The sequence below is a fragment of the Podarcis gaigeae genome (assembly GCF_964106915.1).
Source record: "Podarcis gaigeae genome assembly, chromosome: 8".
Taxonomy (NCBI): Eukaryota; Metazoa; Chordata; class Lepidosauria; order Squamata; family Lacertidae; genus Podarcis; species Podarcis gaigeae.
Genome location: NC_139684.1, coordinates 29,101,446 through 29,117,983, shown reverse-complemented (window position 1 = coordinate 29,117,983; position 16,538 = coordinate 29,101,446). Strand labels below are relative to the sequence as shown.

General features: G+C 42.8%; 2 protein-coding genes across 3 annotated transcripts in view; one reads left to right on the top strand and one right to left on the bottom strand.

Moving 5' to 3' along the window:
* The window catches only part of CEP89 (centrosomal protein 89), a 51,530-nt gene extending 45,426 nt beyond the window's left edge, over positions 1-6,104 (bottom strand). Inside the window, exons 1-4 of the mRNA XM_083752036.1 lie at positions 5,919-6,104; positions 3,350-3,456; positions 1,511-1,672; positions 837-1,035 (exon numbers count right to left, since the gene is read on the bottom strand). Of these exons, the coding sequence (XP_083608162.1) occupies positions 837-1,035; positions 1,511-1,672; positions 3,350-3,456; positions 5,919-5,957 (507 nt within the window). The 5' untranslated portion in view covers positions 5,958-6,104. The remainder of the gene's footprint in view (positions 1-836; positions 1,036-1,510; positions 1,673-3,349; positions 3,457-5,918) is intronic.
* A 397-nt stretch (positions 6,105-6,501) lies between these two features.
* FAAP24 (FA core complex associated protein 24) lies at positions 6,502-13,087 on the top strand. Of its 2 annotated transcripts, XR_014567357.1 has the most exons (6): positions 6,503-6,860; positions 8,522-8,657; positions 8,966-9,105; positions 9,799-9,951; positions 11,192-11,509; positions 12,193-13,087. XR_014567357.1 is itself a non-coding variant. In XM_083752067.1 (5 exons), the coding sequence occupies exons 2-5, from the start codon at positions 8,549-8,551 to the stop codon at positions 11,438-11,440; spliced, it is 651 nt and encodes a 216-aa protein (XP_083608193.1). In that variant the 5' UTR covers positions 6,502-6,860; positions 8,522-8,548; the 3' UTR covers positions 11,441-13,087. The 2 variants fall into 2 exon arrangements, 1 of the variants encoding a protein (XP_083608193.1); XM_083752067.1 differs by having other exon boundaries at positions 6,502-6,860; positions 11,192-13,087.
* Positions 13,088-16,538: the final 3,451 nt, after the last annotated feature.

The window sequence follows — 16,538 nt, the reverse complement described above, 5'->3', positions numbered from 1 at the left end:
CTTTCTGCTTTTCTCTGCTTCACCTAAGGACATTTTCTGCCTCCTTACACAAACACTGTTTTCTAGAAAGTTCCCTGTCCCCACCCTTTTTTCTTTCCACTCCAATGCTTTTCCATCCATTAAATTTTTAATTTCATTTGGTACAACACTCTAACCTGCTGGAACGATAGACTGTTAAGCGGTTTGCTCCCTCAGATGCAAGCAATACAAATTGACACCACAAAGGAGGGGGGGGGGAATCAATGGGAATCTGAGGCAGAGACTTTTATTGATATTGTTTTATGAACCATAGCGCCTGTCTCCTTACTGTGGCATCACAGCTTTCATTATTTTGTAGAAATGGTCTTGCCAGACTAGTTTCAAAAATAGCTTTTACAACCAAGTAAAACAATGAGTGCTGAGCAGATATTTCAGCTGGTCTGGCTGCAAAAGTGAACAGCTTCCTGGAGTTTGAATACCAAGTATGATGCACAGTGTGCTCATAAATTCTGCTGCTAAAAACTCAATTACACTTATCCTCCCAAGATCATTTGGGAACTGTTTGATGAAGGAATAGTTCCAGGCATCCATACAAAGGGCTGTGTCAGCCACAATACCATTTTTAATTACCAACAAGTTGGTACCAACAATTGGAAACTGTCTAGCTTTAAGTGAAAGATAAACATCTGGGATCAGGAAACACATACAGTGTGAAGGAAAATGGCATCACTGTCAATTATACATGTAACAATAAAGGAACTGATAGCAACATAACATTTGCAAATGCGATTAAAAGAATTTATTATTTTTACAACTGTATTCAGAGAGCTGGCAGAAGCAGACACTCCAGTGCTTACCTGTTTAATTTTGTGTGGAATAGCATAGCCAGCCTCGCTGCTAATGTTTATTTTTTTATCAATAACCTGATAGTTTGGATCTGGTTCCTTTTCTGTGTCTGAAGGGTATGTATCCATGTCCTCATCCTCACAACAACTGCCTGATACTTCCAAAGACTGCCCAATGCTCCTGTCATCACCATTGCTCTTCCAGTTGTGACTGCAGGCAGAAAATGCATTAAGGGATATGAGTCACATACCCTCTCAAGTCTCCAAACCCTTCCTACTCTACAATTCTATGATTTCATGAGTCTTGGGTATGTGTGACTTCCATACCCTTCTTCTCATGTCCTGAAGATCAAAAGCATCTGATTTGGATTTTAAATTACCCACAATTCCATAAGATGTCCCAACTGTAAATAAACTCATTTGTTTAAACTATGGTTTCAGATCCTAGCTTGTTCTCAAGCCATAGCTTAAATAAATCACAAATGGAAAACAGATGCTTTCTATTTACTTCCTCGGAAAGCAAGAGAGATAGAGGAGAGGGTGATAATCCAACACTCACAGGCACATTCATGTTTCTTATTATGTCTGCAGTGGACTATAAAATCTTGGACTCTTTAACCAGAGGAAATAAAAGTTCTATTACAACTTTTCCAACAGTTCTCATCAATACATGCATTATATCCTACCGCATTCGCAGCTCAGTGACTGTGGCATATGGCTCAATATAATTTTCTTGATCTTGCAAGTAACTGGCATCACTCTCAGAAAGAGATCGTTGACGTGGCTGAGGGATGGCAATGGTCCGTCCAGTTAGGGTTGTCACAAGAATAGCTGCGGCCAGAGCGGATCTGGAAAATAAAAATAAATACATATTTAAGCATTTACAATGGCTTAGAACATTTTATCTCATTTCTGACAGGAATAACCTAAATGTTATTGCGTATAAGCAACAGAAGCTGCAAAATAAAGATGGTGGAGTGGGCAAACTGCCACCTTTCCTTTCCATTTTTGGTAACATACCTTAAATCATTAGGAACTTAAAATGTAAAGCCCTATTTTGCAATCGGATGTGGACCGAATTAAGTCTTCAAGGTAATATCACGTGCCTCCCTCTTATCAACTATGGAAAGAAAGGAGCCTTGCACATACTGGCTAGTTTTTTCAGCAAACTATGCTCGTGCATCTGTGGGGCACTAAATCACAGGATCAGGCCATCTCCTCACCCTTCTTTCTTTCTTTCCTTACCTTGAAGAACAAAATGTGAACAAAATGAACCTCTGAAGCCTTTTCTGGACTATACCACTTCACCCAGCAGGCAGGATACTGTGTATCTGAATACTGGCTCACAATTTTCTTTGTGAAGGAAAGGATTGCTTTTTTATGTTGAAGAACATTCAAGCATGAAACCTGTGTCTGAAGGATTACAGTCCAAGAAAAGCTCCACCACCACTTGATTCTCCTACATGTCTACTCAGAAATAAGTCTTACTGAACTCAACAGGACTTACTTTCAGCCCTGATTGCATACATTTGCTAGAAGATGCTGCTGTTTGTGAGCGTGATTTTGAAAAGGTAAAAAAGGGAGGAAGAAAGGTGAGATTAAAAAATAATCAGAAAGCAAAATGAAGAAACAGTGATTCTTTTAAAAGTCAAAACAAAAGGTTAATAATGTTTTTAAAGGATTGTATTTTACATTAGTACATTTTTCTGGGTTAAAATAATTTAAAAACAAAAGCATTTCATTACTCTTATTTGTCAGATAAACAATAATAATCTTTGTAAGTGATCTCTTGAAAACACTGATGTTAAATTTAATTTTATATAGGGCTGCAACGTGATTAAGAAATTTTAACTTAGTCCCACAATTTATCAATTAAATTTGCATGTAAAACAATATTTCTGAAGCAAGAAGCAAACTTTCTATGTTTTTAGCAAATGCACACATGTATTTCTAATGTGTGTGAGAGAATATATATCTCCATTGATGGCCTGATTGATCAGCAGCACTTTTAGTCGATTATTTTTAATCACTTAATCCAACTGTAATCTGCACAGTCCCCTCACACATTCTTTGAATGTGTGAGGGATGTTGTTTGACCTCTTCTAACGTAATAGAAAACGAAGCTGCAGTCTTTATTATAGTATTAGGGAATCATCTTCAACCATTTCCACTGTGATCAATACAAGCACACAAGTGTAATGTATACATCAACTAGTTCTTGCAAAGAAAGGAGAGTTAAAAAAAAAAAGCCATATATTTGTGCTGCTAATTGGACTGTTCTGATCATTGCTTTTTTGTCACTCATCATATTTTTTTTAGCCATCCTCATTACCAATTTAAAATTAATTTATAATTAACATGTTCAAATGGTTAATGACTTCAAAGCTGCAACCCTACATATTAATGGACTGTATTAGGTTTATGTTATAGCTGCAAGCAAGAGAGAGGCATGCATTTTAAATATATATCTATATATATTCTATGAAATGACTGGTAATCAAGAGATGAAAAACATTAAGACCTACCTGGGCCTTTCTGGAGAAGGGTTTGGACTACGAGGGGGAGGGGTGCGGGGGACGGCAGCTTTAGGTGCTATGGTAGCTGCAGGGATCAGGCCATGAGCTATATGTTTCTAGACAATTTAAAATAAAGTTAGTTGGCAATGACTGACCAAACACAATGGAGAAACACAAAACTAAGTATGCACAATGACTCGAAACAACACAAAAGGGGAGAGCAATTACATGCAAATTAATGTATGTATTGGAACCAGGGCCATAGCACTAAAGAACAGAAGAACTCAATATTGCAGCATGGCAACTGAACGACTAAAGTACAAAACACATGTATTTGGAACAAATGTTGCAGTCCTGCTTGTATTTACTTGGAAGAAAGTTCCTTTGAAAACAGTGGTAATTAACTGCTAAGTAAATATGCAAAGAATTGCACTATTAGGTCTCATTAATTTCATACTTTTAAGTATGTGCACAGAATCCAAAGAGGACTCTGTGCACCTAGTTATATATATAATTTTACTTCGTTTTAAAAGAGAATACTACTATGCTATATTACAAACTGGTTTGAAACTCCTCTTGGGAAACTGCTGTGAAAAGAAAACAAGTCTGAAATCTTCTGGGGTGAGCAAAACTGGCTCGAGAGTTCCTTAGATCCTTAGAGACAGAGACTTGATATGTTTCATATGAAATATTTAACCACTTCAAAGCCATGCTGCTGAGTACAGCTACTGGCTTTAACTGGGGGTTTTTCAGGATAGCAACCAAAGCTTTCATTTACTGAAAGGAGGCAGCCACTTCTAACTAGCAGGGTAGTGAGCTATAGCCATTTCTATTTTTAAAGGCCATTTACAAAAGGATATTCTGTTCCCTGCCCCCGCTCCCATAAAACTGCAATATTGTACAGCCTTACACATCCATCAAATACTTCTAAGTATGCACAAGAATAGGGCTCACTTGCATGTTAAGATAAACCCTAGTTATTGCTACTGTATTATATTTATTACCCACCCTTCACCAGAAGCAATATAAAATACAGTATTAAAAGCAACTTGAAACAAATTGCAGTCACTACTAGGTTGTGTCTTAGAATGCTATATCTCAAAAGTCAAACATCTGGGTAAAGTGTTGTGTCTTTAGTATACCATGAAAGTTGTGCCATGAGGGTGCCAGACATACCTCTGTGGGGAGGAAATTTGACAGTTTATGGGCTGCCACTGATAATGTGCTCTCCTCGGTTACACACAACCCTGAACTTCTGAGTGTGATGGAACTACCAAAATGAGCCCCTCTTAACACCTGAGAGGGTCTGCACCTTAGTGGTCATTTAGATATTTGGGTCCTATATTGTTTGGGGCTTTTAAACACAAGCATGAGAATCTTAAACTGGGCTGGAAACAAGCTAGCAACCAGTGTAGCTGTTTTAAAACAGGAGTTATACGAGTTCTAAACAGGACCCCATCCAGTAATTTGGCCACTCCATTTTGGAACAGTTTAAGTTTCTGAGTTGTTTTCAAGGGCAACCCCATGTAGAGCACATTGTATTAAGGCAGTCTGGAAGATATCAGAACATGGACTACAGTGGTGACACAACAGGACAATTCCCATGGCCCTCCTAATAGTATACTGTGAACATACTGGTATTGCCCACTCTGCTTCCCACAGCTAACATGCAACAGAAATAAACCCACAATTCCTGGCAACTGATGCAATACTGGTCAAATATTCAAAAAGTTGCAATTAATGCCACAAAGCAGTTATCAGTGGTGTGTACTTTGAAACCTGTGTTGCTAGTTTCTTATGTTGGGTTGCTTATTGTTATAGATCTGGGGGAATCCCGCTGGCCTAAACCCTAGGAATGAATAAATATTATGATTTTGTAACAACATTTTAAAAATAAAAACATTGATTTTTTTCCAGGTCACTGTTCATAGGAAGCATATTTATATGCATGGCTCTTCAGGCATGGTAAAGTTAACACCAAAAATGTTCAGTTGTATTTTGATCTTGGATGAAGAAGATTGAACAGGATGACTGTCCTGGAAATGCTGCAACAACAGTAACAGCTTGATACGGATGTCCACCCAGTGTGGGAAAGGAGCCATCCAACTTGCAGTATCGCTTTGCATACGGGGCCTCTCCAGTTAAAGCAGAACCTGAAGCAGCAAAGACTGGGAAATAACTTTGCCCGAGTCCCTGAAGCACCACCACAAGTCATAGTAGGCAAAGGCGGACGAGGTGGCTTCAATATGCATGACTCTACGTACAGAAACTTCATCCCTTAAAAAATTACACTATTCGCATGACAGCTTCCCTTTCTAGAGCAAAATGTCTTGTTTCTAGACTTATTCTTAGGTTACTGGCATGTCCTGAAGACACAGAACAGGGACATTCCTAAGTGTGCAAGGCTTTCCTCATCTCTCCCCCTTCGGACAAGTTTTCCAGCGGGACGCCGAGAGTGGCAGTGGAAGAGCTTCTCGGTCGCCATGGCAGCCGGCGCCCCTGACAAGACACAGGGGGGGAGGGGCGTGGTGGGGACTCCCCTTCCGAACCACCACCAGACCCCGACCCTGATACTCACAAACTGGCCCCTCCGGCCGCTCCTGAAGCGAAGCGCCATGTATGCGGAAGAGGGTTGAGCAGCGTACGCAGAAAAGGACGGCGAGGGAGAGTCTTCGCCGCCGCTGTCACCACCGCCTGGGAGCGGGGAGAAAGAAGCGATTCCGCCCGGGCAGCAGAGACGCTTCCCCTCTCGCAACCACGCCGGAACAAGCCACGCGGCAATTGGCCACGGCCTTCCTCTTCCACCAATCGCCGCTCGCTTTACTGCTTCCGCCTTCCCCATAGCAACCGGGCAGCCGTTGAAGGAGAAGCCCCGCCCACTCCTCTCGTCGTTTGCTTGCTCGCGCGCGCGCATCTTTTTGTTTTGTGTTTTGACGGGGGGCGGAGCTTTGAGTTGCGATTGGCTGGTTGGCCCGCTGTCCGTCGCGCGCGCGCTGCTCAAAGCTGGGGCGCGTCTCTCTCTCTCTCTCTCTCTCTCTCTCTCTCTCTCTCTCTCTCTCTCTCTCTCTCTCTCTCGATGCGGAGCTGGCGGGGATTGGGTGAGTTTTGTCGGGAGGGGAAGGGGGGTTCTTTAACCTCCACCCACCCTCTTTTATTGCAGGATAGTGGCCTTTGCAGAAAGCAACCTCTAAGGAGCACTAGGTGCCAATGAGGGGGAAGGAAGGGCAAACTGGACCAGGAAAGGAGGCAGAAGCCGGACAAGCACACGCAGGGACGCGGCAGCAGCTGAGGCTCCCCTGCTTCCTGGCTTCGCATAGGCATCTGTTGGCACTTGCAACCGTAAGGAAGCCAGGCTGCATGGCCTGGTGCTGCAGTTTCCTGCCTTCTTCCTAACGTGTGGCTGTTGTGGGTGGGCGCCTATATTTTCAGCCCTGCGTGTGACGTGATCTCTCCTGCCTTAAAGCAAGGGTCTCCCAACCAGGGCTGGATGTAGGTTTGATGAGGCCCTAAGCTACTGAAGGTAATGCCGCTGTTTTTTTGTGTTGAATATAGAGGTAAAGGGACCCCTGACCATTAGGTCCAGTCGTGGCCGACTCTGGGGTTGCGGCGCTCATCTCGCTTTATTGGCCGAGGGAGCCAGCATACAGCTTCCGGGTCATGTGGCCAGCATGACTAAGCCACTTCTGGCGAACTAGAGCAGCTCATGGAAACGCCGTTTACCTTCCCGTCAGAGTGGTACCTATTTATCTACTTGCACTTTGATGTGCTTTTCAACTGCTAGGTTGGCAGGAGCAGGGACCGAACAACAGGAGCTCACCCCGTCATGGGGATTCGAACCGCTGACCTTCTGATCAGCAAGCCCTAGGCTCTGTGGTTTAACCCACAACACCACCAACGTCCCTGTTGAATATATGCTAAAGGGTAATTTATGGACCTAATAGGTATCTAAAGCCATTTGCACATAACAAAAAGCTAGCAGGCGGGGCCCGTTATTTACATCATAGGAGCTTACACAACACAAAACACTGTTGCTGTATTAGGTTTTATTTTATTTGTTTTTTATCTTATATTTTGGAAATGTATATCCAGGGTTTTTTTTTGCTTTAAAATTTTTTGGGACCCCCCATTGATTAGCTTATATGTAAATTCGGCACTGCTCCCAACCTTTACTGGACAGCCCAGGTGCACATTTTGAAAGATGGCAGCATGGTACAGAGGGGGTGGGAGAGGAGAAATAGTCACAGGACAGCTGCCATGAGGTATGTGGCCTAACAACACAGCCACCATACAAAATTGGAGAAAGCGCAATCATGGTGAAGCATTTCATATACCGTATTTTTTGCCCTTTAGGATGCACTTTTTCCCCTCCAAAAATGAAGGGGAAATGTGTGTGCGTCCTATGGGGCGAATGCAGGCTTTCGCTGAAGCCTGGAGAGCGAGAGGGGTCGGTGCGCACTGACCCTTCTCGCTTTCCAGGCTTCAGGAAGCTATCCGCAATCCGTGGGAGAGCTGCACGACTTCACGCAGCTCTCCCACGGCTTGTGGAGAGCTGCCTGTTCTGGGGTTGGATGAAGCTCGGGCTTCCCCCGCCCCAGCCCCGCGCCTGGGGGAAAAATTATTTCCCCCCCTTTATTTTCCCCCCAAAAAACTAGGTGCGCCCTATGGGCCGAGAAATGCGGTAGCTGTATATTTTTAAAACTGCTTGACCTGATGAATTTCTGACTAGAAAATAAGAAAGTGTATTGAAGGGAGCTGAAAAGCAGCACCTCTGACTTCTCTCATAACCAGGCAGGAACAGCTAGGTTTCCTACTCTCACAAAAATCAACTAGAAGGGTACCTGCACGTTTTGCTTTGTAACTTTCTTTCTATGGGGCAGAGGGAGGGAGCTAGATACTATTTTTTTAAAAAGAAAACAATGTCTGGAACCTCTGCTTGGTGGTGCCAATAAATGCCATTGTAGGCACTTGGGTTGGTTACCCCTGGTTTACACATTCCTATTTTTTGTGTCCAAAATTGTGCTATGCAGGGCTTTACAAATGGAGTATATACCAGAAAAAAAATTAAAAACCTCTGACAGATTATTTGTTTATTAACCCAATAGCCCAGTGCACATATGCAATGCTTCTGCATCTCATGAATAATACCTTGTTGCCTTATTTTTGCTGTGTGTTTTATGACAGGTGTTTACAAAACGAAGGAGGTCAGTGATGGCACATGAAGGCACTCCTGTCCGACTAGGAGCCGTTAGTGTCCCTTATGGGCATGTGATTGGCCATGAAAAATGGAAAGGCTCTCTGGTTGCTCAGGGGATACAAGGTAAATGTGTCAATAGAAAACAGAACATTTGTGAAAATGTAAATAAAATACAAGATCTGGATAGGGAGTTAGAATATAATACTTTAAGCCAGGTTTTTAAAGTCAGTTTTGATCTTTTGTAAAGTGCACTTGCCATGAGAGGCTGTAGCCCTAAATATAAGTGGGAGTAAGTTTTATTGAAATTAATGGAACTTTTTATAAATAAATATTAATATTGGATAGGTAGACAAGGTTTCACCTGAATTCATATTTGATGCTCTGTTATAGTTATCCTGTTACTAAAATCTTCTTGTGTCTCTTATTTCAAGGGAAAGTTAAACTAATTCTAGAAGATGGCCTGGGAGTCGTAGACTTCCACCTTTCAAACAGATCCTGTGTCCTTTATATTTCTGAAGCAGACCTGGTTGCAGGAAATGGCTTCAAAAGGAGACTTGTTCGCTTTAGAAACGTAAGTGCTGCCTGAAATAGCTGGTGTTCGCCTGACTCCCCATTTATAGAACTTCCATCAGCAAGAATGTCAGGGCAATTTTAACACAGTTTAAGGATAGAGACCTCTCTTCTACTCAGCGCACACTGATGGTACTATATCTGATGCTAAATATAGCTAGAAAACAACCCTTTCATGTAGTTTTATCTTTATCTGTCTTGTTTCAGAAAACTTGCAGTTCTTCCTGCCCCCTGGGTTTGCTATCTTCATTTTCTGTTTTAGTTTTATTCTCACCTTTTTAAAACTGGATGATTCACATATTATTAGTAGGTGAAGCTTTTCATATTATCTCCATACCAGGAAATGCTTTATCTGTTTGATTTCTTCATAACCAGAGATAACTGGTTAGCCACTGTTAGAAACAAGATACTGAGTCCTTGATGGTGTTGGGTGTATCAGGCTGCTGTTTAAGGTGCAGGAGCAGAACTAGAACAGAAGTGGCAGCCATCGTCTTTTAAATAAGTTCAACCTTTAGGCTGATAAATAAAAGCTTGTCGTTTCCCCCCCCCCCCCAGCTCCCCTACTGAGCAAAGATGAACATGAACAGAAGCAGAGACCTGATTGGAAACTGAACATACATATCAAAGCGCATTTCCATGTCACTTTTGATACCACTAATAGCTTTGTTCCATCTCATTCTTCTTTCTGTTTAAGGCTTGCAATCTCCAAGGAATTGTTATAGTTGAAAAAACCCAGATAAGCGGTCAATATTTTCCAGCAGTGCAAAAATTTGTTGTCCTGGAACTTGGGATGACGTTACTTCCAGTGGCAGGCCAAGAAGAAGCAGCACAGCTTATTATCCAGCTGGTAAGTCCCTTCAGGAGCTGTTTATGCTGCCAAATGAGTGGAATTGTGCACATGTCAGGCATATTACATTGGACATGGGTAGCAAATGGGGAATGAAATGAAGAGGGAACAGATAATTAAACAATTGGACTGTGAGAACTTAGAAAAGGATGCTGTGATTACCAAGACCAACATGGGTTCCTTGAAAAGAAGTCATGGCAGATGAATCTCATTTCTTCTTTTGGTGAATTGGGGGGAATGACATAGTGTATCTTAATTTCAATCAGACTTTTGACAAAGTCCTTGGAGAGAAGCTGGTAATGAATTTCAATAGGGATAAATGTAAGTTTCTGCACTTAGACAAGAAGAACCAGCTGTACAAACATAAGACAAGGGAACCATGACTTGCCAGTAGTACATGTGAAAAGGATCTTGAGGTCTTAGTAGACCACGAGCTTAACATGTCAACAATGTGATGCAGCAGCAAAAAAGGCTGCATCAAGAGAAGTATAGTGGAAGTAATAGTACCACTCTATTCTGCCTTGGTCAGGCCACACCTGGAGTACTGTGTCCAATTCTGGGCACCACAACTGGAGAAGGATATTGACAAGCTAGAATGTGTGCAGAGGAAGGCAACCAAAATAATAAAGGGTCTGGAAACCAAGTCTTATGAAGAACAGTTGAGAGAGTTGGATATGTTTAGCCTGGTAAAGATCTACAAATACTTAAAGGGCTTTCACATGGAGGATGGAGCAAGCTTGTTTTCTCCAGCTCTAGAGGCTAGGACCCAAACCAATGAATTTAAGTTACAATAAAGGAGGTTCTGATTAAACATCAGGAGTACCTTTCCAACATTAAGAGCTATTCAACAGTGGAACAGACTCACACGAGAGGTTGTGGAACAGGTTCTTAAGCAGAAGTTCAATGGTCATTTGTTATGTATGATCTAGTTAAGATTCCTTCACTGCAAGGAGTTGGAATCGATGACCCTTGGAGTCCCTTCCATTTCTATGATTTTATGCCACCTGTTTCTGTTGAGGCTCTGCAGTGTGTTTACAATGCTGGTGATCTTTGCTTTTTAATTTTACTCATTTTCTCAGTCAGCAGAGGAGCAGAGCATACAGAAAAAGGGTTAACTCCTTTTCTAGAAGGCAGGATCAACACTGCTCCTAGGGAGAAGGGGGAAACATGTAACAGAATGAAATGATGAACACTAAAAGCCACTAGAGGGTGCTCAGACTCTCCTTGTTGTCTGTTCCAGGTGCAGGAGCAAACTAAAGATCAAGCCAGCAACCCCTTTTTGGCTAAGAAATGTCCCCAGCTCTTAGAGGCTTCTGTATTCCAAACGGTTCAGCAGATTCCGGGAGTTGGGAAAACAAAAGCTTTGCTTCTCCTGGAACGGTTTCAAAACCTCCACCGGCTTTGCAACGCATCCGTCCAGGAGCTTGAGCAAGTAGTTGGACACGCTCTAGCCCAACAAATCCATGCGTTTTTTGCACAGGCAAAGTAACCTCACCTGGTTGGGAAGGTGGAAGTGAACCACGTACACCACCTCAAGCTCTTTGCTCAAAGGCCAAAGGTGGGTTATAAACATAGTAAAAACCTCCATGTAGCCTGCATGCTTGTCCTGAACAGTGTCACAAACACATTTTGGATTTGGGTAGTGGCCTTGCTTGTTACCGCCATGGCAGACGGTTGTCGACTTTTGTCTGAAGTTACCTGCTGTAAGCCTTGTATCTGCGACACATAAGTAGCACGGCCAGGATCCTAAGAACTGCAGCTGGTCCCATGTGCCTAAGAAGGCTTTATATCATTTTTCAAACATCAGCTTCCATTTCCCATAACAAGCGTCCCCTGAAATTGTGGGGGGTTTGCAAAAGCAGTTTACAGGTCAAAAGAGCAAATGAGATTACAAAAATTCCACTGAGTGCCCACCTGGAGCAGCTATTTGGATGTTAGCTACTTGTCCTTGGACAAGTCGAAGCACCCACTTAATATGAAACTCTTCTAGTATAGGATGAAATGCCCTGAACGTTGGGGTTAGGGTTAGATGGAGAAGCACTCTGCTCACAAATGCTTAAGCAGTGAGTTCTCAATTGTTTTTGGCTGCCTTTCACACCCCCTTTTTTCAAGAAGCTTCGGTTTTGTTTATTTATTATTATTGTAGGGAAAAACCACTGGGGGTCCAAGCCTCTGGAGTGGTGCCTGGCCTGGCTGTTGCAAACATGAAGCCAGCAGTTGAGCTGCCATTTTCTCCAATAGGGACAAGCAACTTAAGAAGAACCATTGCTGTGGTTGCCTCAAATGACTCATCAGATCAAGGCTCCTGATGTCACAATTGCCTGGGGAAATATATTCTCGCAAGTGGTGCTATGAAACCAACCCTTCCTGCCCCCGAGTTGATCGCAAGTCTGCGAAGCCTTATTTATTGCTGTTGCATCAGCTTTCACCCACACCTGACCTGACCGGCTGCCAGGTTGCTTTTGCGTAAATCATCTTGTTTCAGGTGACATGCTTGGAAACCGGCTGTCTTGGCACAACCTGAAGATCACTTTTCTGCCAGGCACTTGGGATACTGCCAACCTGAAACACGTAGGAGTGTCAGAGTTAAAAAGGGTGCCTGACTCAGACTTCCTCACCTGCCGGTGGCGTTCTGTATGCCTTTCTGTGGAGTCATGCTTTCGTGAAACTCAAAGGTTATAACCAGGCCCTTCTGGGCAAGGCTCCCAGCCTACTGTTCGGTTCTCTTCAGAGAAGTGGACGCCTGGGAGGACAAATGGAAAGTGATGCATCTCTCTTGACTTTTTTACTGCCTGCAGTCCCGTTTTAAAGACATCCCCTGTGGATGTTCCTGCATTTTGGCTATGGATGAATCCACTAATTTGGTTCCTGTCCTTTCACAGTATTTGCCATTACAAGCACTCAATTCTAGACAAGCAAAAAAAAGAGTTGTTTTGCTAATTAATTGTGTTTTCCAATTAATGGTCCTTTGTCGGTGGAAGGCATCTGGTAGCTAAATGGGGGAAGGGTGCAGTTTTCAGTTATTCTTCCTGTGTGGCCTCCAGATCTGCTCCAGAAGGTCCCCCAACACTCTGGGGCAGATACTTTGGGGTTGGGGGCTCCCATGTCTTCATCACAGGGACACAAATTGGACAAACTCCGACACATTCTAACTGTCTACTCTGACAAGTTAACTGATTCAGTATTGCTTTTCATCACTTTTGAGGGTCTTTTCGTTAATTTGAAAATTTCACTAAAATTGCTTACCTTTTTTGCTATTTTCACTAACACCTTTAGTTTCACCTCATCTAAAACCAAGTCTCAATATATGTGATTATACTTGTTCATGGTCTTCCCTCCTATTACACTCTCCCCTCCCCTCTTAATGCCCCCCAAGTTGAGATTTGGACGAAGACCCTTATGTAATTCTGTAAAATAAGGTGTATGTCTTTTATAAATTTAAAATAATCACTAAATGTTTTACAAGTTCTAGGCACAAGAACCACAGGTGATCAGTTCTAAATTTCATTGATTTAATCTGAAGGGAATAATTTCTATGAACTGTAGGGATTTTTGTGGTCCTTGATCTGTGATTCTACTGCTGTATTGAAAGAAATGTGGGAATTGGGCTTGGGGAAAACAATCCTTGAAGGGTCCTTGAAGGCCATGTGGGACAAAGACCCATAGAGGTCCATCTCGGCCAGGGTCTGGGAATCTGCGGAAAGTGGCCCTGAGGTGGCCCTTGACTCTTAAACTGGAGCACATGGGGACTCTTCCAAATCCAGAGCATTTTAGTGGGGTTGCTGTTTGTTTGGGACCTACCACACATGGTGCCTATTCCCAAATGTCAAGCCATTCGGACCAGAATTTTCCAAGAGATTTCTGGCATTGCCTCTCAAATTTACTCTGTTACCTATTCTCTCAGAGCAGCTGCAACTATTGGAAATACAGTCTGCATTTCATGTTTGATGTTTAAAAGTATGATCTCTTAGAGAAACGGATGCAACAGAATAAACTCGGATGAGGAAGCTTCAAAGCGGAGACCTTTATTGAATCTTGGTGGCTTCTCTTACAAGGACAATAGCACCAGTGGCCATTCCCAGGGGTAAGTAGGCGGAACAATGGATATGACTTGCCTTTGTACATTAGGCTACACTTCATGGAACCATAGAAGTCAGAGGGTTCTGTGTACACAGACCTCTCTTGCCATCCTCTATACAGGCAAGCAAGCGGAATTATCGCAGTTGAAGTCCATGTTCTAGCCAGGCAAAAGCAATCCAGGTAGATGAGAAGCAGGGTTGGGGAGAGGTGTGGATGTGGGGGCAGAATGCTGAGAGCCAGAGAGGCCTGACATTCCCTACGCCTGCATTCCATGGTGAAGCAGCTGCTCCAACTCTGCTGAATTGATGCTTTTGAATTATGGTGCTGGAGGAGACTCTTGAGAGTCCCATGGACTGCAAGAAGATCAAACCTATCCATTCTTAAGGAAATCAGCCCTGAGTGCTCACTGGAAGAACAGATCCTGAAGCTGAGGCTCCAATACTTTGGCCACCTCATGAGAAGAGAAGACTCCCTGGAAAAGACCCTGATGTTGGGAAAGATGGAGGGCACAAGGAGAAGGGGACGACAGAGGACAAGATGATTGGATAGTGTTCTCGAAGCTACAAACATGAGTTTGACCAAACTGCGGGAGGCGGTGGAGAACAGGGGTGCCTGGCGTGCTCTGGTCCATGGGGTCATGAAGAGCAGTACAAGACTAAACGACTAAACAACAACACCTTCTAAACCAAGCCTTCTGTTAGGTGTAGCAGAGCACAACAGGCGGGCTCTTGGGGTTATCATTGAAACATCAGTGCTAGGAAGTTCTCTGGGCGTTCAAAAGCAACCTTTTGCAATCCAGAGTGCTGAGGCATTCAGAAGCAGGAAGGACATTCAAGTTTCTTGCCATCAGGTCTTTTCATGAGTCATCAGAAGGGCAAAAGCTTTTAGGCAGTCTTGTCTTGCACTGAAAGATAACAAAAGGTGCCCTCAGGCGCACAGACTTCTCCACGAAGTTCAGCTATGGTCATTGAAGAGAAAAAAGTTTTGTCTATGACTAAAGCCTTAGGGATTTAGGTCATAGATCAACGATCAGATACTTTGCGAACAAACTTGATTGATACAGTATGTGTTACATGTTGAATCATAGATGAACTAGGCCTTACCCTACAAATACTCGATGACAAATACGTCAGTTTTCTAGGTGCCACAGGGCTTTGAGTGCTTTCGATGTTGGCAGAATAACATTTGGAAGGCAAGTCTCTATATTGTAAACCCTGGAGATTTTAAAAAAATATTTCTGAATGCCTGCCTTCTAGAATTTTTTTTTTAAAGAACAACAACCCACACATACATCTAGCTTTGTAATTAATCATTAGGCTGTTGTGGCATTGTTTAGTTTATTCTGAGCTGCAAAGCACTATCTGTTGCAAGGGGTTCTCTTTGCTGCCTCCATTTAAGCAACTGACCGGCGGCAGCTCAGCCCATGGCTTCAGTTTGCGACTTTTCAAGTCGTATTAGGACATGCATTGGGCGTTCCACTGTGGCCAGTAGTTAAGAGAGGAGCTGAGTTGTGGGCCCGCAACATCTTGAATGCTGTATGCTCCCCATTGCTTACGAAGAGAAACCAGGATCAAACCTGATAACTTCTGAATGCACATCTCAAATGTGTTATTACTGAGCTGCAGCTTTTTGCTGCGGTGCTTCTGGGGCAATTTAGGAGCTCTCCTGAGACCTCCCTGTGAACTCCTCACTGAAGTGTGGATGCGCATACTAATCTCCCAAGCAGTGGAGGTTGTAGGATGAAAGTAATTTAATCATAGTTGTTGCAAAACATTACTACAGTTCAAATACAAAGAGGCTGCATTTCCATAGCAATGCAATTTTATGGGGATGCAGATTCCCATATTCCATAGATATGAGTTACTGGAGCCTCAAATATAATGATTAGATTGCCATTGGTACTTAGGATTTCTTGCAAAAGCAGGAAAAGTGGTGGCTGTGTTGGTGTTATTTGATTGTCTGAAGTACAGTGGTACCTCGGGTTAAGTACTTACGTAATTCATTCTGGAGGTCCGTTCTTAACCTGAAACTATTCTTAACCTGAAGCACCACTTTAGCTAATAGGGCCTCCTGCTGCTGCGCCGCCAAAGCACAATATCTGTTCTCATCCTGAAACAAAGTTCTTAACCAGAGGTAATATTTCTGGGTTAGCGGAGTCTGTAACCTGAAGCGTATGTAACCTGAAGTGTATGTAACCCAAGGTACCACTGTATATGCCTTCTTTCTGGTGTTTCTTTTCCCACTTGTATATTTTTCTACTTTGTGTATACTGAGATGCCTTCATTTATTGTTTTCCAGTCTATATATCCAGTTAATTATTTTAAATGGTTGGCCTGTTCCATTAGATTAAGGAAACCAAGAACATGAGTAATTAAGTGCAAGAGCTGTTCCTGCTAATGAAGTTAAAGTCTTACTTCCTAATCTATCAAAATCTTTATCACAATTTGTGAAACAGCCATGCTGCTCCTTTTTCACACAGTGGGTTTATGAAGATTTTAAACCCAAAG

Bases quoted from the DNA above. Each gene is read 5' to 3' on its own strand.
- FAAP24 (XM_083752067.1), top strand. From the start codon at position 8,549: ATGGCACATGAAGGCACTCCTGTCCGACTAGGAGCCGTTAGTGTCCCT. The intron at 8,658-8,965 runs GTAAATGTGTCA...TCTTATTTCAAG, and splicing joins GGTTGCTCAGGGGATACAAG to GGAAAGTTAAACTAATTCTA. The intron at 9,106-9,798 runs GTAAGTGCTGCC...TTTCTGTTTAAG, and splicing joins GACTTGTTCGCTTTAGAAAC to GCTTGCAATCTCCAAGGAAT.